This window comes from Neolamprologus brichardi, chromosome 14 (assembly GCF_056152115.1).
Source record: "Neolamprologus brichardi isolate AB-2024 chromosome 14, ASM5615211v1, whole genome shotgun sequence".
NCBI lineage: Eukaryota > Metazoa > Chordata > Actinopteri > Cichliformes > Cichlidae > Neolamprologus > Neolamprologus brichardi.
Genome location: NC_142117.1, coordinates 35,217,459 through 35,242,153, shown reverse-complemented (window position 1 = coordinate 35,242,153; position 24,695 = coordinate 35,217,459). Strand labels below are relative to the sequence as shown.

The window sequence follows — 24,695 nt, the reverse complement described above, 5'->3', positions numbered from 1 at the left end:
CTAGCTTTACTTTGTTGTCTGGGTCAACTTTGCTTGCGAGAGACAGAGAGAGGCGTTGAAAGGCTGCTCCAACGGAACTTATTGTTTCAGAGGAAAACACGAACACGGTGTACAGTCGAGTCTTAATAGCTTACTTACAGCTGGGCTCGTCAGGCTCTCTTCTTGGCTGCAGTGGTTATTATTATATTTACATGCTTCCAGCTCCCGTTTTTGCTCGATGACAGCTCGTACTTTTCCTTTTTCTCCCTCCCTCGCTCACAGACACATAACGTGTATGGCAGTCCATTCTCCCTGCAGCACGGACTACACTGCCTATGATGCTACATTCTTTAGAGCTATACCTGTAGCATTCTGCCTATTAGCTTAGCACAACAACAACAGGCGCTCTCTCACCCAGGAAACACAGAGCGTCACCCTGTAACCATGGCAACCGTAACGCTGCCTGGAACAACAGAACATAGCTGTCAAACAAAACCCAAACAGTCCTGACCCGCCACAATATGAAACAGGGAAGTACCGCCGTGTAATCCATTTATTTCAACAAAGTAACTGTATTCTAAATACCACCTTTTTAAACGGTAACTGTAACGGAATACAGTTACTCATATTTTGTATTTTAAATACGTAACGGCGGTACATGTATTCCGTTACTCCCCAACACTGATCACAGCCAAACATGGAATTTTGTATTTCATGGCATAAACTTGTTCAGTCTGCAGTGAAATATGAGTTACAAGATCATGTGCTAATTACATGTTATGATGTGAATTTCTTAGATATCTGGGCAGGCTTGTCCCACCCTGTCATAGGAGCTCAGGTAAAATTAATGCCTGTCATGTAACATGGCTGAAAATCTGTGTGTAGTCAAAGCTAAACAACACAAAAGCATCGTTATTTTATACAAAAATTGCAGTTAAAGTTGAAGAGTGACAGGGTAGGAATGGGCTTAACGGGCATGGTTTTGAAAAAAACAAAAACAAAACCGTTATCTGAAGCCACCAAAGAGTTTCTAGCAATAAAAACATTAGAATAAAGGAATTATTCAGAGTAAATGCTGGAATTATACTATGCAATGAATGCCTTTCTTTCTTCATAGAAACAAGCAATATTTTGTGGTGAAACCAATCATCTCCACCTCACACAGCCATGATTCTGCATAATGGGTACTTTTATTCTGCGTGCTCTCAGTAAGCTTGTGCTGAAACCTTTGTACGGTTACTTCAGCAGGATTATGATTTTCATATGAAAGTGCTGATACATCTTTCACCCATTCTTACAAACGTCTGGCCACAAACGGTTGATGGGTCCAAGCCAACTTGATTTGACGGTCAGGCTCTTTTGGAATAAAGGAAGCGTACGGGACATACTTTATTTGCTAAACCATCTTGTGCTTGTTTCATTCACGTTGGAAATACTGAGCTGAGTTTGGTGGACAGCTTCAGCAAAATCGGAGAAACGGCAGGTGTAACACAGAAAAGTTTACTGTATTGTATGTGTGGTTTAAAGGGCAAGAATTTAAAATATGTAAATAAATTCAATGATTTTCCCTCTTTTGCTTGTGTCTTGGATGGGCACTCAGCTGTGCACTGGCCCCCTACCCAGAAGACCCAGTGGATAATCCGATGTTTCACCACTTTTAAATAAAAAAAACAGGCTTAAGCTCTTAGCAGTGCTACTTTTCATGTAACACACCTGTCAGCACATCATAAGTCTGAATTTATTTCTGATCAAATATTCAGATTTCGCGTGCGCCCCCTTATTCTCGCCCCCTCTGCCCAGAAAAATCTTGGAAACGCCCGTGGTCCTGGCCGGTCCACTGGTTGTTAAGTGTTGGGGGTGGGGTGGTTGAATGAGGCTGACGGGGGCTGGATGTCCTCTCTTTGCCCCCCTACCACAGTGGGAGTGCGCAGTGCCAGGCCGGGCCAGCAGCAGCAGCTGACGCACCGTCACACGTACTTTACGCACGCTGGATGAAGGCAGGCAGAGACCCGGCGGAGGAGGATGCTAACACCGGCTCGGTGGGGCTGTCTCCGGGGGTTTATTTAGCAGGCAGTGGGGGTGCCGGTGTAAAATGCAGCGGGGCGGACGGGCTGTGCGGGTCGGCCTTGCTGAGCTCGGCTGCTGCGCCTCATGCTCGCCTCTCACGCATCTCTCCTAGGACTTGTGATTAGCGCGTTTTTGTTTCCAGGTCAGAATCTCCGTTTCCTGTGCGGCGTGTTTGTACTAAAATGGCCGGAGATGGCGGCGCTCTGAAGGATATCAATGAGATTAAGTCCCAGTTCCGGACCAGAGAGGGCTTCTACAAGCTGCTCACCCTCTCAGACTCGCTGCAGCGGGGCGGGCTGCCGCGGGGGCCGTCCGCCGGAGCCACGCTGGGCCCCGGGGCCGGACCGGGTCCGATACCCGGCGGAGGGGTCGGGCTGCTGCAGGGGCCCGGGGCTGCAGCCGCCGCCGCTGCCGCTGCCGCCTCTTCCTCCTCCAATGCCGCAGCCAACTCCTCCCCGGCTGGCTTCCTGCCGCCGGTCCGGGTCTCCATGGTGAAGCTGCAGCCCGAAGACCCGAGCGAGGAGTCGGAGCGGGTGTGCTTCAACATCGGCAGGGAGCTGTATTTCTACACGTACACCAACATCAAGAAGGTGAGGCTGGGGGCGAGTTTAGCCTCGCGTGCTAAGCTGCTAGTGTGATGCTGCTGCTTCGCATTTCGTCATCTTTTCAGGCTCTCCGAGCGGCTGCTGCTGCTGCTGCACCACCACCACAGCTTTCTGCTTGTTATGCAATGCAAAATGGAGCTGCTGCTCATTTGGCTGAATAGGTGGTGAATGGCGCATCGTGCAGACGGATGCACAGAGTCAGAAGGAGCTGAAGGAGCAGGAAACGGCGAGAAGAAAGGCTCTGACGGCTCTCCATTCACTGCAGCCTTACTGGGAGCTGAAGCCTGGTCCTTGGCTGGGGCTGCCTGCCAGCGCTCACAGCTGAAGGCTTGTGATTTGGAGGCACACTGCGAGATCATTTACTTTCTGAAAATGTTGATTTTTAACAACAGAACAATCCAGTCCTCCCTGTCCCCTCATTGACAAGGCCATGTGTCAAAAATAGACTCCATTATTCCCAGAGTGGGCTGAATTTGACTATTTTAATCTTATTATCTAAAGGGAGCCTGCTGTGCTTCATATTTTTGTTACTAGAGCAGCTTTGCATGAATCATTGTTATTTATGTTATCCTAGCCCTTACTGCAGCCCCTCCTCTCTTCCTTTAAACCAGCTTTCTTATGATTGGCTGCCCCTCACAAACAGAAGGTTTGTGACTGCAGGTGGGCGGGGCTTCTGTGCATATAGGGAGCATGTTTAAAGTAGACCTTTTAGTTTTTCTTGTTTAGCATCATATTTTTATTCTTCAGCACTGCTAGGAGAGCTTTGCATGATTCCTATAATCCTTAGTTGTCTTATTCCTGGTCCTGGTACAGCTCCTCTGTTTGTCCTCTGCTGGAAACAAGACACCATCAAAGCCTGCTAGGAGTGACCCTTGACACTCTTGTCTAAACTGAGTGGTTTCTGCCATAGAACAGAATGACTGGGTTTGCATCAGAGGTCAGTGAGGGTGTTCTCTGCCTGTGCAGCCACCCGGAAATCGTTCTAGTGGTGATCAGACACTTTTATAGATGTGTATGCCAAGGTGTCAAAGCTTGTCATCAAGGGGACAGGAGAGGTTGGTCAGATGCCGTCTTTATTGGGGAAAGCATTAAAACTGCTTTCTTCTGATTGGCTGCCCCTCTCAAACAGAAGATTTAAACAGCAGGTGGGTGGAGCTGCCTGATGTGACCTTCTAGAAACGAGACCTGCCTCACAGCAGCCGCCTCCCTCACAGCAGTAGTCACTGATACACACGAAGCTCTGCATGTTTTGATCAAATAAGTTTTAAAAACAGGACAGTTTCAGCTTTTGGGATTTATTTTCTGCATCATTTAGGTTTTTAAGTAAAGAAACGCAAACATCTGGCATCAGTAATTAAAAGTATGAAGTAATATAATGCAGTGAGGCCCTCGGACACTCGCTATTGCTTCCAAATAATTAATCTCGACCATTTTCTGCCAAATCAAAACAATTACAGAGCTGATTTTGTTCTCTGTCCTCTTTTGTGTTTGCCTTCCACACACGAGAGGCTGAGGGCACCGAGGTGGTGGTTCTGGTTCACATCAGGACGAGGTTATGTCTTTTGTTTGAGGATGTAATCTCATTAGATGCTCATGCAGCAGCTGTTCACCACTGAAACTTAAATATTTTGACCCTTAAGTGACTAAAATGTCCACGTGGGGTCATTTATAACCCTGTTATTCTTTTTTTTAATGTGTATTTGTGATGATCACAGCTACACGTTTTTAACTGTTATGTCTGTAAGTTTGGTTTTATGCAAACAAACATTGCCAACAAAATGACTTTTATTTCCACAAAACATATTGTTCTTAGTTTTAATAATGCTGTGATAAAGTCATGTACTGCAGTATGCTCATATCATTTTAACATCAACATTTAAATAACACTGGCAGTGACTCCATAATACTTTGAGGAGCAACAAATTCCAATGACGTTGTCATAGTCGGGCGGATTTTAATCACTCGTTACTCCCATTTTGTACTCGGACTGAACAAACATCTGGTTTGCACGTGTAGAATATTTCAAATATTTTGTACAGAAAGATCAAAATTTCTGCTGAAGGCAAAGCTGCTACTCTGAGCCTGTTATGTGTGGGTCACTGCAGAACGTCACAATGTAGCGATTCATGTTAGAAAACACACATTTGTACAAAGCTTTCTGTGATTTTTGACACACAAATGGACCAGTTCCTGAAAAAAGTTGTAGAAGTAGATGAAATATCACAACACACATAAATGTATAAATGCCTCCTCAGGCCTAACTTTGACCGCTGACAGGTGATTTTTCTCTTCATCATGACATCCTGTTAGTGGGAGAGAAAATGGGTGAGATTAAGGATTTAAGTGACAAAAGACCACATTGTGATGGCTAAACAGCAGGGTCAGAGCATCTCCAAAACCGCAGCCCTTGTGGGATGTTCCTGGTCCGCAGTGGGGAACCAGCGACAGAGTCACGGGCGGCCGATATGCAAGTTTTACATATCGCCCTGGGTCAACACACCTAAATCAAATGATTAGTTCATTACCAGGCTTCTGAAGAACTTCACGACATGTTGAGGAGGTAATTTAGCCATTTAAATCAGCTGTGCGGATCAAGGACACATAAGGCCCTTAAGGCCTGGAGTTCTCCACCCCTGTTATCAATCATGGAAACTATACTCCCTGATGGCTGTGGCCTCTTTCAGCAGTATAATCCACCCAGTCACAAAGTAGACATGATGCAGGAATGGTTTAAGGAGCATAACAATGAGTTTGAGGTGTTGAGTTGGCCTCCAGATTCCCCAGAATCTAATCGATCATCTGTGGGATGTGCTGGACCAACAAGTCTGATCCACGGAGGTCCGCTTCAGAAGTACAGGACTTGCGTGTCACGGTCCTGGGTCGGTGACCCAGCGCTTTGAGTTTGTTATTAGTATTTTCTAGTTTATTCTGATTTTGTATTGGTGGTTGGGGTTTGGTTGTGTTTATTTTCCCTACCTGCGTCTCCCTCGATGCTCTGTTCATGTCCCCGTGTTATGTAAAACAGTCTGTGTTTCCTGTTTTACTTTGTAAGGTTGTGTCTCGTTATGTCCATTAGTTCCAGCTGTGTCCCCTCCTGTCTGCCATTTCCTGATTACCTAGTGTGTGTATTTATAGTGGGTGTCGGTCTGTGTTCGTTGTCGGCTCGTCTGTGTTTCATGGTGTCCGTTCCTCGTCTGTGTCTCTCTGCCTCCCACCCCATTTGTATGATCCGGTTTGTTATTTAGCTCACCCAGTTTAGGTTTATGTTCTGTCCTGCCCTCAGTTCTGTTATTTGTACACTGTAAATTAAACCCTCACTCTTATCATCATATCGGCTGTCTGCATTTTGGGTCCTCCGTTTCCTCCACACCACACGGCTCATCCCGCCAGCCGTGACATTGCGTCCCTCGACAGATCAGGGTCTTCTGGTAGCAAAAAGGGGGACCAATGCAATATTAGGCGAGTGATCATAATGTTGTGCCTGATTTGTGTATATCCTGGACTTTACTGGTGTTACTGATTCTCTAAAAACGTCACACACGCTCATATTTTAGGTTGACTTCTAGAAATCATGTGTATCTTACTGTGTACATCTCCTCCTGCTTTTCACGTCTCCTTTCGTGCTTATGGAGCCGCCTGCATGCACACATCAGCAGGAGAGACGCTGTGCAGCTGCTGGCTGAGATCTTAAAATCCTGTGTGGCACCGTGAATGCACAAGTTATATTTCAGAACCCATTGAAGGAAAAAAGTGTTTTTGGCACGACAGAAAAAAAGAAAAGTATCATCGCTGAGGGTTTTCCCTGGAGCTGGATGTGCTTCCAGCCTGCAGCACCTCGAGCTTCTTAATGAGAAACACTAATAACCTGTTTAAAGAAACTACAGGACGCATGTAAACAGCTTCCCCTTCCCCAAAGCGACTCGTGTAGCTTAAGCTCGCGGATCTCCATTGGAGCAGCAGTTTAGTGCATGATGATGATGATCTCTCAAACACAACCTCCTCCAGAGCATTTTAGGTCTGCAGCGTACGTTTTCACAGAAAGGGAGTCACCTCCATAACCCTGAAAACCTTCAGTTACCTCTCTAAGCTGTAGATCTTTGCAGCCCTGCCCTCTGTTTAACGGGTTCTCTCTGTGGTTGGTGATTGTCGGTGAACACAGCGGCCCTGCACAGAAACTTTGCTCCTTCGCTGAGATGGCAAACCCTGATGTGAAAAACGTCCAAATCAAACTCCACTGCAGCTGCCATGGAAACGCCTCAACGTGTGATGATTGGATTGTCAAAAAAAAAGAAAGAAGGACAGAAACATAAGAATGGGCACAGAAGTGTGATGTTTGTTGTTTTGGTTCTCTGAATGTCGCTGAAACTTTGTCTCCTCGCTGTTGTCTGCAGGCTGTGGACCTCAGTAAGCCCATAGACAAGAGGATCTACAAGGGGACGCAGCCCACGTGTCACGACTTCAACCAGTACTCGGCCACAGCAGAGAGCGTAGCTCTCATCGTGGGTTTCTCAGCCGGGCAGGTCCAGTATCTCGACCCCATCAAGAAGGAAACCAGTAAACTCTTTAACGAGGAGGTAATAAATCTGTGTGTCGGCTTTAATCTGGGTTTGTAGCAGAGAGCAGAGCTTGGCAAACAGGGCTTGTGGTGTGTGCAGATTATGTGGCAGATATAAACAAAACAATATGTTCATTAGATCTCAGGGATATAATGAAGGGTGGAGGGCTGAGGCTGGTGTAGCTCTTAATTTTGCAGGACAAAATTATTTTTTTGAATCAAGTTCAGTTTTTTTTTTTAATTCACAGGCAAAGAAACAAATCTGACCAGTCAGACCACTGCATTTGAGCCAAATCTCAGACATGCAGCTAATCGTTCTCTGGGTCAATTGGCTCTCTGAAGTGATTTCTCTGCATTCACAGATGTGGTCCCAACTCAGCTCACAACAGCTCAAACTGAGATCCTAAAATATGTAAGAAAAGCTGTCGTAATGTAGCTTCAGCTCCAGGATGAAACCACGAAATTGTCCCTGCTGCTGTGTTCTGATTAGAACTGGATGAGCCCAGCGTCTCCGTCTCTTCCTTTTCCTGTTTAGAAACATCAGAATCAGTTCATCATCGCTTGATCTCGACTAGGGATGGGTATTGATAAGATTTTCACGATTCCGATTCCATTTTCGATTCTGTTTAACGATTCGATTCTTTATCGATTCTCTTATCGATTCTTTTTAAAAAAGGAGAACACTAAGGTCTAATAGCTTAGAACTTTGTTTTATATCTTCTCTTTGAACAAGATAGAAATTAAGGAGTAACATGGCCTTACAAACCCAACAGTGAGATCTTAAGAGATCCACAGCCTACGGCTCTTCAATGGGGTGTCACAGCGTCCCCAGGAAAAAAAATTGTAAATGTAAAATAATAAAATAAATATTATTCTGTAGAAATAACAAAGTATAACATAAATTATTCTGTAGCAATTACACAAGAATATCCAGTAATGTCCCTGCCTACAATTAAACACATTCACTTACCGAAAATCATCTGCTGTGACAAATGGGTGCAAGCCTTTGACCACAAACTTAGTCACTGCTCGGTGACATTCGTCTATCCTGGCCTGAAAGGAGACGCTACGGTAGACTGCAGCGAGAACTGCCAGCATCTGAGCCAGACTCTGTCTGTCTCATCATGGTCACCTAAATGCACAGTAATGGCAGGTTTGTAATGAGGCAGATCGCGCTAACATAATCTGCACTGTTAGTTGATTATTTACCTGCCGCATTAACGGGAGAGGACGTGCAAACGTTACCGCTGCTGCTGGGTTGAGATTCACGAGTCCGGAGCGGAATTAAAAACACGACATTCATTTAAGGTCATCGCGTGTTTTGTGAGCAAATGCTTTTGCATATTCGTAGTGTTTCCTCCCTTAAATGAAATATCTACTTCGCAAGTATTGCAAGTTGCCCTGTTGTCATCCGTTCTCGTAAAGTATAACCAAACTTTTGAGCGTTTGAGCCGCTTAGGCGCTGTGTTTCCTGCCAGGTAAATGACGCTCCGCAACGTGATGACGTCATTTGGGGCGACTGGAATCGATAAGGGAATCGTTTGCAAAAATGGCAAACAATTCCAAGGAATTGAAACACTGGGAACCGGTTCTCAACAAGAACCGGTTTTCGATACCCATCCCTAATCTCGACTTCATGTTTTTTCCCTAACGTGCATATTTTTGAGGACACTTTCAGGGTGTATATACTTTACACGACAAATGTGCATCTGAAAAATTCATAATTTCATGTTGGGTTTGTTTGTTTGTTTGTTTTTGCAATGTGCTGGGTATGTAAAGGCTTTTATGCTGAAAGACTACTGGCTGGGTGTATTCCCACCTTTGCCCATTTCCCGTATGTCTTCCTGCCTGTATGTCTTACTGTCAAAAAAATGAAAACTGGAGCGCACTGGCAGCTGTGGCTACAAGGTAGCTTGCCGTCACCAGTGTGTGAATGTGTGTGTGAATGGGTGGATGACTGAATGTAGTGTAAAGCACTTTGGGGTCCTTAGGGACTAAGTAAAGCGCTGTACAAATACAGGCCATTTACCATTGAGTTATAAACCTTACAGCAGCGTTTTGGACAGTTTGGAGCTGATCAATAACTTTAGATAGACAAGAAAACCATGTGTTCCAGTAATGCAACGGAGTTTTAAATGAGAGGTACAGCTGAATGTTGTCGGTACACAGATGATAAAAAATGGCTTTAAAACCACTGATACGTATGGAATGCCAGGACTGCCATAATGAATTAATTAAATACACCATTAAATAATTAATTAAATGTGGCAATAATTAATTAAAATTGGAAATAATTAATTAAATAAATATTTTTGACACATTTAATTAATTATTTAATGGTGTATTTCATTAATTTATTATGGCAGTCCTGGCATTCCATAGATAATTTGACCTAATGGGAAAATGTGGAATGAACAAAAAACAAGGTACTTAAACCAGATCCTTGCAGAACGCCTCATATAACCATATCTGACCAAAAAATGGCTTCTTTTATCAGCTACATTACCTTTACTTTTGTTCTGCATTCAGATGTTTGAATAAACTCAACAAAACCTAAAACTCATACTTTTCTAATGTCTTTCTTCGCCCTTCCTTCCCTCTCACCTTCTCCGTCTGTCCCCGCCTCCTTCCTCTTTCACAGAGGTTGATAGACAAATCCAAGGTAACGTGTCTAAAATGGCTTCCCAAGTCGGAGAACCTGTTCCTGGCCTCCCACGCCAGCGGTCACCTCTACCTCTACAACGTGGACCACCCATGCGGCACCACGGCGCCACAGTACTCTCTGTTGCGGCAGGGCGAAGGCTTCGCCGTTTATGCCTGCAAAACCAAGACGCCGCGCAACCCTCTGCTGCGGTGGGCCGTCGGGGAGGGAGGCCTCAACGAGTTTGCGTTCTCCCCAGATGGCGTGCACGTGGCGTGCGTGGGCCAGGACGGATGCCTGCGTGTCTTCCACTTTGATTCGATGGAGCTTCAGGGCGTGATGAAGAGCTACTTTGGTGGGCTGCTCTGCGTGTCGTGGAGCCCAGACGGGAAATATCTCGCCACGGGAGGGGAGGATGATCTGGTTACTGTGTGGTCATTTGCAGAAAGCCGAGTGGTAGCGAGGGGGCACGGCCACAAGTCTTGGGTCAACGTGGTAGCATTTGATCCCTTCACGACTTCCCTGGAAGATGAGGAGCCTATGGAGCTCAGTGGCAGCGAGGAGGACCTCCACCAGGGGGCGCAAAATAACTCCATGCACTTTGGGCGGGTTCGAACGAGCAGCACGTTATCCCGCCTTTCTCGGCACAGCTCGAAAGGCGGCGGCTCGCCATCGGTCACTTACCGATTTGGCTCGGTGGGGCAGGACACCCAGTTCTGTTTGTGGGACCTGACGGATGACGTGCTGTACCCGCGCCTGCCGCTGTCCCGCGCCTTTACTAACACTTTTGGGCCTTCGCTGTCCAACTCTGGCAGCGGGGGGGTCAACAGCACCTCAGGTGGGGGAGGAAGTGGAGGTGTGGAGGGACATCATCACCCCCCGAACACTAACACCGGCGCCTCCAACCCACCCACGCTCCCTTTACCGCTTCCTCGCTCCCTTTCGCGCTCCAACTCTTTGCCCCACCCCGCTGTGGCGAACGCCTCGAAAGGCCAGGGCGCCTCAGAGGGCAGTGGGGGAGGAGGAGGAGGGGGAGGGAGCACCGGCGGAGGAAACGGCACCCCCTTCAGCATCGGCCGCTTCGCCACCCTTTCCCTACAGGAGCGCAAGTCGGATAAGTCCGGCAGCAGCGGGGGCGTGGAGAAGGAGCACAAGCGGTACCACAGCCTGGGCAACATCAGCAAAAGCAACGACAAGATCAATGTGGCGCCGAGGAGCAACCGGCTGGACGCCGCCAAGGTGCTGGGCACCACGCTGTGCCCACGCATGCACGAAGTGCCGCTGCTGGAGCCGCTGGTCTGTAAGAAGATTGCACACGAGAGGCTGACGGTCCTGGTGTTCATGGATGACTGCATCATCACGGCCTGCCAAGAGGGCCTCATCTGTACCTGGGCACGGCCGGGGAAGGCGGTACGTCTCCTGTTAACCTTTTTAAGTCATAGTTTTTCTCTCTAGTTGGTTAGTCTCGCAGTCGGTTAGATCTTAGAGAATAACTCGCCTCACATGTCGTCATAACTCCAGTCCAACATGGTTTTAATTTACAGTGCAGGGCAAAAACAGACTTTTCACAAAGATGGACTAAGCCATTATTATGGCGTTATTTTTGTGCCACTATTCTGAGCGCACATAAAAAAAATTGGAGCGCACATAAAAAAAGTTTGCAGGTGCAAGTGTTGCATTTTGAGGAGAAATTTATTTTGAGCGAAGAAAAGCTGAATCTGAGTGAACAAAATTCATTGCTGCGTGCAAAAAATGTATTTCAGTGTTTGCTATTATCCACACACACACAATAGCAGCCCCTCTCGCTCAGTTTTTGCATTTGCGCTTGCTCGCAATGTGTTGCTCGCGCTCTCAACATTTCTGCCCGCGCGCTCAACTCTTTCTGTACACCGCTATATTTGTGCCACAAAACCAGCCAATCACAGACTTGGATGCAAAAAAATCTGATTGGCTGTTCTGGTCTCCAATCAGCTCGAAATGACAAAATGCAATATCCCAGAATCCATTTCGTCCAAAACTCAAACGAGGCAGTGGCGGAGGAGCACAGAGTGGCGGAGTTTGAAATATTACTCTTTCTGGGTCACAAAAGATATTTTCATGCCAGAATGGTGCTGTGTAAACTTAAAATATCTGCTCGATTTATCAAGACATCACATATTTGCAAAAGTGCTCTAATGTTTTCGGAGATGCTTGTTACCCACCAGCTGACCGCATAGCTGGACTGGCCGTTGGACTTACCGGGCAAACATCCACTCGTTTCCTGTTTCTGGCGCAAAGTGGGAGATAAACAAACAAGAGAGACATCAGCTGATCATTGATCAGTTTCATGATTGAAGTAGCAACAGGAGAGGGAGGGGGGAGAATGAGGGGAGAAGAGGCAGCTGTGCACCAAAGACAGAGTAACTTTTGTTTTAGCTTTGTGTCTTTTTTTCATTCTAGCTGAAGTACGGGACAAATCGCGTTTCTTATCCCCTCAATACGGATGTGTTGTAATTGGTCCAGCCCAGAGTTGATCTTGACCAATTGGCTAATCCACCACCTTTCATTGTTTATACCGTTACAAAAACAAACAAACATAAAAATGAAAAATCATCATCTGCCCACCGGGCAAATGCCCAATGGCCAGTCCAGCTATGCGGTCAGCTGGTGGGTAACAGGCATCTCCGAAAACATTAGAGCACTTATGCAAATATGTGATGTCTTGATGAATCGAGCAAATATTTGAAGTTTACACAGAAACATTCTCACATGAAAATATCGTAAAAGTTTATTTTGTGACCCAGAAAGAGTAATATTTCAAACTCCGCCACTCTGTGTTCCTCCGCCACTGCCTCGTTTGAGTTTTGGACGAAATGGATTCTGGGATATTGCATTTAGTCATTTCGAGCTGATTGGAGACCAGAACAGCCAATCAGATTTTTTTGCATCCAAGTCTGTGATTGGCTGGTTTTGTGGCACATATATAACGGTGTACAGAAAGAGTTGAGCGTGCATGGGCAGAAATGTTGAGAGCGCGAGCAACACGTTGAGAGCGCGAGCAACACGTTGAGAGCGCGAGCAACACGTTGAGAGCGCGAGCAACACGTTGAGAGCGCGAGCAACACGTTGAGAGCGCGAGCAACACGTTGAGAGCGCGAGCAACACGTTGAGAGCGCGAGCAACACGTTGAGAGCGCGAGCAACACGTTGAGAGCGCGAGCAACACGTTGAGAGTGATGAAATGAATTTCTCCTCAAAATACAACACTTGCACCTGCAAACTTTTTTTTTTTTACATGCGCTCAAAATTGTTTTACCTGCGCTCAGAATAGTGGCACAAAAATAACGCCATACATCATCACATCATCTTCCATTTTATAGGGTATCATTTTGAAGCCTTTAATCTGGTGTTTTAAAGCCAGACGGGACCATGTTTGGGTGAGACATCGAAGCTGCTGAGCTCCTGAAAAACAGGCTTAAAACAAAAGATAGCTGCTGCAAAGAGTGAACAGCCCAGTTCATGCAGGCATTTCAGCCTCACTCTCGTCCTCATGAATTATGGCACATGCCACCAGGGACATAAAAACCCGGAACAACCGAAGGCTCAATCAAGGACAGTGCACGCATTGATTTCCCAGTTACAGATTTTCTACACCTGAAAGCAAACCCTACTTTATCATCTAATTTATTCTAAACAGGATTTAACGTCTTCAGAAGGTTGGAGCAAAGTGTCTTGAACCAATTTGTTAGACTTAAAAGAGGACAGAGAAACGGAGTGCTGGTGTATATTTCAAGAAAAGTTGTGATGTATTTCTGAGTAGCCCAACTCTTGATGCACGCTCAATCATCCAGGGAAGTAAATCCCAAAGGTTGATTCTGTTCGTCTGGACATAGCGTTTTGTGGGAGAAACGATTCGTCACTCATCCAGGTGACTTCTTCAGTCTCAGCTGACTGCAGGTTTCCCCAAATCTTATAAACAGTACATTTGCACAATAACTGAAACTAGCACCACTGAATGACCAATGAGGTCAGTTCCTTGATCATTAATATGCAAATTGTCATGACCATTGATCATTGATCAAAGACCACTGATCGATGGCCATGAGTACCATTCACAGAGAGTTGGGGAATGGCTGCAATCACAGCATTGTAAGATGGTGACAGATGTACCCTTAGGCCCCCTCCTCGATTCAGAGATGGTCTTTCCCTTTTCATGTAAATGTCCTCCTTGACTCCGCCCTCAAACCAGCGTTCCTCCCTGTCCAGGATGTTACATCCTCATCATTGAAAGAGTGTCCACTGGCCTGTAGGTGTAAATAGACTGCAGAGTCCTGGCCTGACAAGGTGGCTCTTCTGTGTTGTGCCATCCTCTTCGCCGGAGGTTGTTTGGTTTCCCCGATGTATAAATCCTGGCAATCCTCTGTTTATGCCAGGGGACCTGATCCCTGGGGTGGAGCAATTATTTATTTTTATTTTTTGTTCTGAAAAAATGAAGACGTCACCTGGATGAGCGCCACTCCCACTGAAACTGCTGCGTCCAGACGAACAGAATCAAGTTTTTGGGTAGCCCAAGTAGTGCTAAACACTTTAACAGTAGTATTTATGTATTTATTTATTTAGCAGTGAAACGCGTTTGTCGTTTCACCTTCAGCACCAACCATTTTCTTGCATATTTTTCAGAGTTCAGTGGTTTGTTGGAGGTTGTTGAGGTAGCTCTTCATCATTGGAGGCTGACTCCCGCCTCTCAGACATGCTGGTCTCATTATTATGTATACAAGGAAACCTAGCATGGTGTTGCTATAGCAGTGTTGCCCAAAAATGTTCCAGAAGACACTAGCCCCGAGGAGCCTTATGAATTAGTGGAGGTTGGGCCGAACAGACACCTGGAGACTAAATCTGTCTGTTCTCTGAACTTTAAGGAGCAGGTGTGTTATTAAAAAAGTTGAATGCTAAGAAGTTTGTACATTTGCTGCTGAGATCAAAGATTTGGCAAAGGCAAAAAATAAAAGTACAGTTTGAAAGCGCATCAGCTGGAAAAAATGAATCATGCTGGACAGGTGCTCTGATATGGGCTGGGTATGTGGTAGAATAGAAAAGCCCTTCATTGTGATTGTAAATACATCAGTAATAGTAAAGACATCAGGAATATATGGCCAACAGAACAGATATATACTATAATACATTCAAAGCAAGAGAAAGAGAAGCAGTGCAAAAGGTCCATGTGTGAATGGCCTGAATGAAGAGGGTTACTCAGACCATGGCTCAGATTGGTGAGGTGGGTGGGCAGGTGTGGGGCGGGGGGTGTTTGTTAACAGTCCGAATGGCTCAAGGGAAGAAGCTGTTAGTGACCCCGCAGCAGGTCAAACAGGTGGTGGGGGTTTTCTGAGACAGGACGATCTGGAAGTGAAGCCGAATCCTAAGTCAGGGTGCTGCTGCCTGTCCTGTAGAGGTCTATGCAGGTCTCCATGGATACGTCTCTCCAGACCGTCACTGACCCACCACCAAACTAGTCGTGCTGAGCGATGCAACAGGCAGCATAGACCGTTTGATGTCTATCATGTGTACTCAGGGTGAACCTGCTCTCATCTGTATAAAGCACAACCTCCCATCTCTGGTATTCTATGGCAGATGCCAGTTTGGGCTACGAGGTGCTGGGCAGTGAGCACAGGGCCCACTAGAGGGCGTCGTGTCCTCAGGTCACCCTCATGAAGTCTGTTTCTGATTGCTTGGTCAGAGACATTTACAGCGGCCTGCTGGAGGTCATTTTGTAGCTCTGGCACTGCTCATGCTGTTCCTCCTTTCACTGAGGAGCAGATTCTGGTCCTGCTGATGGCTTAAGGACCTTCTGTGGCCTGTCCAGCTTCATAAGCCCCTTTTCCATTAGTACCTACTCTGATTGACTCTCCACGGATCGGCACTACTCGGCTCAGATTGATTGGTTTTCCACTACAAATTCAGTACTACCTAATGTGGTTGTCGTCATATCATATTTCATCATATCAACGTGTCTGAGCGTGTGTGACACGAATGCTAAAAAGAAGTTGAACAAGAATATACTTGCTGTTGGGTCTGTGGCTTCGTCAAATTCGGGGGAACACGGTAGAGATGGGGGAAAAAATCGATACTGTGTAGTATCGTGATATTTTGTTTGCTAATAATGTATCGATACAGGGGCAGCAGAAATCGATATTTTGTTACAAAAAAGGTTTTGTGGAGTGGAACATGCTCTGACTTCAGAGCATGTTGATCCTTTTTCTGAGCAAGAATCCTGAAATTTCTTCACTGTCCAGATGTGTTTAACTTTTTTTATGGCAGCAATAAACATGACAGTTTACTTATTTTAATTTAATTTATTTTAATTTAAGACACAATTAATTTAAGACACATTTAATTAAGTTTAAAACTTTTTTATTTAATGTAAAATTATATTTTGTTTTAATTTACTTTCAAATTCTTCAGTTGCTGAAGGGGCTGCATAGTTTTCATAAACTGCATAGTTCAGAATAGCTATAATTGTACCAGATGGTTGCGTTCAGTTAAGTTGGACTAGACTGTAATACAAACCGTTCAGTTTGTCAACAATAAAACTGAAATGAGAGAAAGACTGAGTGTGAGACTTTGATATTAGATCAAATGAATATTGATAAAGTTTACCTTTATGTACAGAATCTGAATATCGCAAAATATTTAAAAAAATTGCAATAATATCGTATCGTGCGTTAAGTATTGTGATAATATCGTATCGTGGGATGTATGGTGATTCCCACCTCTAGAATACGGTGTTGTTTTTTGTAGCCATTTTAAAAATGGCGGTTTTAATTTTTGTGAACAACAGACTCTCAAGTGATGCTACTGACCAGCCAATTGGTTGCAGCTTAGTACCTGCTTGGATCGCGTGGAAACCCGGCGAGGTGAACCGTGCCGAGTTGATCCAAGTACATTCTAATGGAAAAGGAGTTATTGAGTAGTTCATATAAGAAATGATGTGGAGGATCACATCAATAATCTAATAAAGAGATAAAATTAATATTGAACAGAATCGAGTTCAGCGTATTCATACGACCCTTTAAACAGACGCTGGGTCTGGTGTTGCCCACTTATTTAATTATCAGTATAATTATGAACCAGGGTAAGTTTAAAAGTGCGGTTTGAGTGCAGACAGGAGAGGATTTTCAGTGTGTCTAACTTTGTTTTTCTTCTTCTCCCGTTCAGAACCTGACAGCACAGAACGGGAACTCTCCGAGCGGCACGGTGGTATAGCTGGAGGAGAAGCTTTGCACTCATCCCTCCATCCTCTCCCTCGTCGTCCTAATATGTCAGAATTTGGGGCCAACTACCAGAGACTATACCTGACCTACCACTGCAGTATTAACCCTCAGTATAACTCTCTGTACACGCCTTCACTCAGAGGTGGGAAACTCTTCCTGAAACATTCATTTAGGAAAACTTGGGAACAAATGACACATTGAATATAGCACTAAGCCACAGTGGACCATATCAGTATATGACAGAAGTATGTGGACACCCCTTTAGGTGTTTTGTTAGTTTGTTTGTTTTCATTACTGCAGCTTTTGTTTATTTTCTGAGGAATGTTTTAAAGCAGCGTGGAAACCAGCCAGACCTCGTTTAGGATCAACTGGAACTATGAAATCAGTGTTAGACGCCACTAATGTGTTGGAAAAGCTGTTGCAGCAGCAGAGTATGAGTCACATACGGGTGAAGTGTTCGGGTGTCCATGTATTTCTGACCATATGATGGACGTAAACAGCCTTATTGTTGAAACATTCAAATTTCACAACCTGTTGTGCTGATCTGGACTATTCGAGCACGTCAGCTCTACCTGGTCCCATTTTCCACATGAATTTCTTCCACTGTAGCGAAGTGAAAGTTTTTTAAAATGGCCTATTTTAAAAAACATTTATCAATTGGTTTAAATTTGCCATCACTGATAAAGTATAAACTGGATGTGTCTCTTTGGGCAGCTTTATTTTTAGATTTCTCTGTGGAAGTCTCCTTCAGAGAGTCTAAAGGGTGACCGTTTGGGGAGCGAGCACAGATGAGGTTTCTGTGGGTAAAATGCCTCCTTCAGAGTCCTCGGGATGTTACGCCTCTAAACCTGGTTCACACATTTCATGCTGCTCAGCTTCCTGGAAAAAAATGAAGATCATCATCCGTGGTCGTGCTCCTCACTTGATGTGCTCCCATCTAGCTTGGACTCTGCAGACTCTTCCACTGAAAACTGCTCGTTTGCAGCCGGATTGATAGCTAAGTTTGTAATCATTATTGGAAAACTTCCACGGAGTGATCTAAAACACGCAGCAAGCCTGGAGGCGGTGCAGAGGTGCACAAGGAGACAGTCTTGAAGTGCAGATTAGCCAAAATTAAGTCCAGAAAGTTGGGAAGTTTTATTATTTAATGAGCTTTTTGTCCATGATGGAAGTGAGAAAAGTGTTTCTCAGGAAGAGTTTCCCCCCCTAAGTGGGACTGCGGTTTATTCCCACTGTTTCCGCCCTCCCTCCTCCGTGTCTCTCTGCAGAAAGACTGCTTTAACCGCGTTCTTCATCCTTCTGTCTGTAACCCCGAAGCAACAAAGGAGCTAACGGCAGGCCCTCCTCCATCGGACCCCTCCCTTTTTCCCCTTCATGCTAAAGACACTGCAAAAGCCACGGCCGTTGTATGTATGTTATTTATTTTATCACAAGACTGTGTAGTAATTTATACTGTAAATAATGAAAATACTCTATAAATACACAGCGGACAAACGTGTAGGGACTCGGCAGCGATGATGAGGTGAAGACGAAGCAGGAAAGATTATTAATATATGAAGATCCTTCTATTGTACATACAAACGAGACGGTTATAAATCGAATGTCTGCTGTTTTAGGGAACATGAAGATGTCGATGTGTTTTTATTTTGTGTCATAGAGTTTCTCCCTGGAAGCAGTCTGGGTTTAATCTGATGTTTTTGGTGTCCGGGGTGACCGACCCGACTCGAGCACAGAGAGCAATCGTTTCAGCTGACTGTCCAAGCTAATCAGTCGAATCGTCACTAATCCTCGTGCATCCTAAGGAGTAACGTTGGCACCAACAAACGCACACTGTTGCACATTCCAAACACACACACACATGCACACACAGTCCCCCTCTTGGTGTAGCATCATGCATTCTGTGTTATGGACTCTCCTGTCGCACCTGAATTGCCTCTTGCAAGAATTTGCACATAAAATAAATTCACAGTCCATTGTTAGCTGCCACATTCAGGAGTGTACTTTCTGTTTATCGATCTGACTGAAGCGGCAAAACGGCTCCCATAAACGCCCCCGACACTCACCGCACACGTTTAGTTGGAAGGAATTTAATAATTGCACATCTCCGTGATGACGTTTGTTCCCTTTGCGTGACTGAATTTACTCTCGACTTGACTTTTCTACCTTTGTTCAGATTCCTGACGATAGAAAAGAAAGCAAAAATCTGTCAGATTTTTCACTGTCGGCCATAAACCTGCCAAAAGCTGTCCTGAAAGTTTAAACCACGTCCAAGACGGAAAGTTTCCCCCACATTTAGCATTCACTGAGTCCCGGGATCCAAAAGGACATCTGCGTCTGGATTAATGAGCTATACTTTCACAAAACCATCTAGACAATGTTTTTCTTTTGGTTCAGCTTGATTTGTATCTGTGAAAATGGAAAGTCAACGGACAAATTTACCCCTCCGGGAATTTCAAAAATTCCTAGATCCCAGAAAATTCCAAATTGCTTGGGGATCAATTGAGCCAATCTTAAAACTTCCAATTATTAACATTTTTGCGAGTTTGAGTTTTTACTAAGTTTAACTGTCAGGCGTGTTATTAGTATTAAAATAATTCCTGGTTGAATCCTGGCACTTCCCTGTATGATACTCACATAACTTTCAAAAGTAGATTTTTATTGATATTTCCGATAAAGTACAGAGACGTGATTGTTAGTTCTTCAGTTTTGCTGATCCAGATGGTGTGTAGTGAGGATACGTTTGAGCCCAGATTGTAATCCAGACATTTCTGGTAGTAACAACTTATAATCAGCTGATTTAGAGGCTACAGGACTGCACCTGAACCATCCTCCCCTCATAATCGGACTGTATTTCTGTTCACTCTGAAGCTGTGTGCATGACTACTTAAAAATTTGCTAATTTTAGTATCTCGGAGTATTTAAAGCGACACAGTAGTAGTAGTTTCTGATTGGCTACGTCATAAAGACGCAATTTGAAGAGTGAATCCCTGGGTGGGTGGGGCTTCTCTGTCTGAGATGACCATATAAGGAATAGCCTCACTTGGTGACCTCATACAGAGCCAAGGGTAGAAAAAAAATAAACTGTTACTGAGTTTTTAGTTTACAGGGATTCCTACACATACACTGACCTCATAAATTGAACTTTTGTCCAGGTTTAATAAAAGCACCCAGCATTCTAACGTTAGGTATATCACAGAAAATAAGGGAAAGGAGAATAGCATTAATAGTTAACACTGAAACTTTGAGTGATGCTTCTGTGCTTCTGTGTTGTAAACATGATACGTTTTTGCAATATCAGAGCCAGATGTTGACAAGAATCAAATTAAACTGAAACGGCGTATTCATTAACAGGTTATTGGCCTGATTTATTCAAAACCAGGTGTCGGTGTTCAGCGCCTTCCTGTGTTTGATTTTAAACTTGTTCTTACCCGTCTGTCTATAAATAGCTCAGCAAACGTCCCGCGCTGCAGGAGCCAAGGTTGCGCCCTTGGAGCCCCAGACAAACCGTCGGTTTCTTGGCTTTGCGTCTGAGTCGCCGTTGTCGCAGCACGTGAATTCATCCTTGTCGTCATAGCAACAGCACGCCCGAGGAGGGTATCTTCGAATGAGCATCGTGAGCTTGTGGAGTCGGTCTCGGCTTTAGGGCCAAATTAATGTCGCATTGCGACGTGCGAGGGGAAAATCTGGACCTTCACCTGAAACACTGATGAGAGCACAGATTATTTAACAGGTTGAACTGAAACATCTTCAAACTAATCCAAGTATTTCACAGCCAGGTGTTTGTTCACAGGTGAACTCAGCCTGCTTCACAATGCAGCATCAACTCCCTGGATACTCAAATATAGTCGGAGATTTGCCTTTGTCTCTATGGTCTGTAAAGGTTTTTGGTTCTTTAAACTTGATGATTTTAGAGATCACGGTCTCTCTGTGTGTTTGTCCTCTCTGTTGCGCAGAATTAGTGTCAAATTTTATTGGAGAAGTACAATAAAGTCACAAGTTAAAACTCGTTTTAATGCAGCTTCAAGATTTCCTGTAACAACGCAGTGCCTCTGACGTCTCCTCGCAGTGTTTCCATCCATGACAAAGAGGCGAAAATGAATCCTGCAGTGCAAGAGCGTATTTAGAAATCAGCACATTCTTGACTTGAACACTCACTGGGATATAAGATAAAACATTCAGCAATAAGAGAGTCTTCAGTTTGTTTGAGAGCTGTCTTTTTAAAAAGCAGGATTTGGTTGCGTTTTTGTGTCGCGTTAAGTGGAAGAAACGGTTTAAGCAGCGAGTGCTGACAGAGGTGACATTGGAGAGCAGCGTGAAAAATTTGAGCTCCGCGTTTATGTTTTAGATTTGCAGCAATTGGTGTTTGTTTGAGGCGCTGAAATCAGAAAATTGAGTGTTGTTCACTGACCTCTGTTCATTTCTGTGTTTAGACTGTCTGCAGGCAGCAAACATAAAACAAACAGCCCTGAGTAAACAACATGTAACCCACCCCCCCCACCCCCCCCCACACACACACATACACACTCACACACACACACGCTAAAATCCAGACTTGCAGACGTTCAGCACTGAGGGAACAAACGGCGTTCCACAAATCTTTTCATCAGGATGAAGAAAAGCAAGTCAAACCACTTTAATATGTCCGTGTTTTTCTCCTGTGTGCTTGTTAATGTTGAAATATGCATTCTTCATTAATCACCATACACAGACAGCCACTCACACACACACACACACACACACACACACACACACACACACACACACACACACACACACTCTATGCCTGCTCTGATGGAAGTTAAAGCAGCTGAATGACGTCACTGTTTGTAAATGGAGATCTGTTATTAAAACGTGAAACCTGAACCTTCTGTTATCTGTTCTTCTCACTATAACGAGTCATGTTAACATACTGAAAACAAGTCTGTGCTTTTTCATATGGATTCATGAAGAGAGGCTTTAAATGTTTCTGTGCTTGAACTAAATATCGGCTCAAAGCATGAAGTGTAGCTGAGCTTTAGTAGCTCTAAGGACAGCTGGAGGGACCAAGATGGTAATTTTGCATCTTTAAGGCCTTTAAAGTCTTTTTTCTTTTCTTTTTTTAGCGTTTGGAAGATTTTTTAAAAAAAAGAAAGCTCCCAGATTAAAATCTGCCCCCCATGTCCTAGAATAACAGGATTTAACAGCCTGCTTTTTGCACACAGACACTGGGAGTCTATGGACACATCTGCAGAACACAACAGCTTACATATGAGGACAATATTGTGTTCGTGACGTTTAAAAGAACTCCTTATATCCTTGAACATTCCCAGAATCACCGCAGATCGAAGATACCCTGAACTATCTGTCTGGGGAAGTCTAGCCATCTTGTCTTTCTAACAAGGACATCGATATTCCCGGAGCTCCTCACACTCCCACGCGTTAGCAGTAGAGAACTAAACCAGAGGTAAAGGACTCATTCATCGATGTTCACAGGAGTAAACTGGATCAATGTTAAATGTCTGAGCCTAATTTTCTGCGTCATACTGCTATCAAAGGGTCAAAGGGTAATCCTTCAGTCTGCAAACCACTAAGTGGTTGCATTAGTCATCAGACCACTGTTTTCTTTTGTTTGTTCTTGTTTTATGTGGAAAAAAGAAGCGCTGCTGATGTTATAAATTAGACATGGAGTCAAGGCTGACATGCTGTAGTAAAACAACTATTTCTTAAGATGGAATGACAGATAAAATTGAAAAATATTGAAATCTAATGACTCCAGAGAGACGAACACCTGATTTTTGCAGTTGTATCGACTTTGAAAGATTGTTTCAATTATCTGCAACGTTAAAAGGTAAATCCACAAAAATAGGGCAAACACAGCAGAGTTCCCAGAGTTGTTCTCAGTAGCTTGTCGTGCAACTGTGCTCAGATTTCACTTAAACACTAAATCGTTCACTCTTGTTGCTCAAGCCAGTGAGGAGGAAGCTGAAAGTTGATGCCAGCAACGGAAGGAAAAAATCTAAGAAGCACGGGAGGAAGATGAGGACGAGTTAGATTAGGAGTCCTTTCAGATGAAATGTGAGCAACTGTGCTAGACTTTGCTTTCAGTGGCAGTCTCTTCGATTTATTCTCATTTCACTTTGTTCTCAGTTAACATGATGTTTAAAGAAATAACAGGAACACTCATGGAAAGGAGCAAAGGTGTTTTTCTAATGTCTTCAGCCCAGTAACATAAAAGCTTTTTGTTATTTATCCAAACCTCTTGTGAGTGCCTGAAATTTGCCTGAGTGAAAAATTTTCCCCAGTTTTTGTTCATAATTTTTCCATTTTTGTTTTTTTCAACATAATATTTATACTCAATTCTTATAATGTTGGATGAGAAAAATGTGAAACTGGCCACTTTTTTAAAGGTATGAAGTCTTGTGACATATACAAAATAAATTTAACTCAAATCTTTACCAGATGCTTTATTCAGTTGTTTTTTTCTTATGTAAGTGAGGCCATAAGTACATCACACTGTAATAACGGAAGCTGAGGTCCTACTTCTGATTTTATCTCATACTTTTGTCATTTCTGTGGAACTGCCACAGAAAAAGTTGCATTTTCTGAGCACTGTTTTTGTTTTTCTGATGAAATGTGGGTGATATGGTTGCTGGGTGACACTGTGCAGATCTGAGCAAAGGTAAAACTTTGGTTTTTGTGAGTTTTACCAGAAGAGTCAGATGTTTGGTTCATGTAGTTTGTAGATTGAGTTTTGGGACATAAAGTTTGGAGATAGTTTTAAAAAAAAAATGTAAAATGTGTTTAGCCAGCAAACCCAACCTGTGAGAGGATCCAGGGAGAACACAAGCATGGGGCAAACCCCACACTGACTAGAGGAATCAAATCAGGAACCTTTGTGCTGTGAGGCAACAGTGCTAACCACAACACCATCGTGCTTGATGTGAATATGAGACACACACATAAACAGATGTGTCTTATATCTGCTCCTGTAATGACGAATGGCTATTTATAGTTCCCTGAAATGAAGACGTGACTGTAAGAATGAGGCAGCACTTTTTTTGATACCGAGCCTATCAGTTACAAATCCAAATGTCTGAGGCGTAGAGCGTGCCCTGCAGAGCCATCAGCACAAGATGTGCATGGCAACTGGAGTACTTTATTTTGTAGAGGACTGTTACAGATTTGTATGCTTTAATGAGTAACCAGATCAGTGGAGTGGCGACGCAAACGAACACCATCAGCTGTAATTCCGCTGTGAGCCTGCAGAGGAAGAAAATACCCCGTTAAACACTCGGAGCTGATGGTGGTAGAATGGATCGGCAGGAGGGACGCCTTGTTCTACTGTGATTGGCTGTTCCGTCGTGTAACTGATGACGTTCCACTGAAGGCTGCAACAGTGTTGATGTTCACTGTAACATTGTAGCTTCAGGCGGTGTGCTGATGCAACCAATCAAACATTCGTGTGTGTGTGTGTGTGTGTGTATGTGTGTTAATGTAACAAAGCACTGTTCTGGTCGGGTGGGCGCTCAGGCTGTAACGCAGAAACCGTCTGTTGGAAAACGGCAACAGTCACAGCTGGTTAGACACCCTGACCCAGGTTGTTTAATCTTAACAAGGGTTTTT

The 24,695-nt window shown here is 44.3% G+C and overlaps 1 protein-coding gene across 1 annotated transcript; it reads left to right on the top strand.

Annotated features, from left to right (window-relative positions):
- The first annotated feature begins 1,790 nt into the window (after positions 1–1,790).
- On the top strand, positions 1,791–21,578 carry zmp:0000000529 (WD repeat-containing protein 20). The gene is made up of 4 exons (XM_006805174.2): positions 1,791–2,636; positions 7,043–7,225; positions 9,848–11,257; positions 17,038–21,578. The coding sequence occupies exons 1-4, from the start codon at positions 2,229–2,231 to the stop codon at positions 17,083–17,085; spliced, it is 2,049 nt and encodes a 682-aa protein (XP_006805237.2). The 5' UTR covers positions 1,791–2,228; the 3' UTR covers positions 17,086–21,578.
- Positions 21,579–24,695: the final 3,117 nt, after the last annotated feature.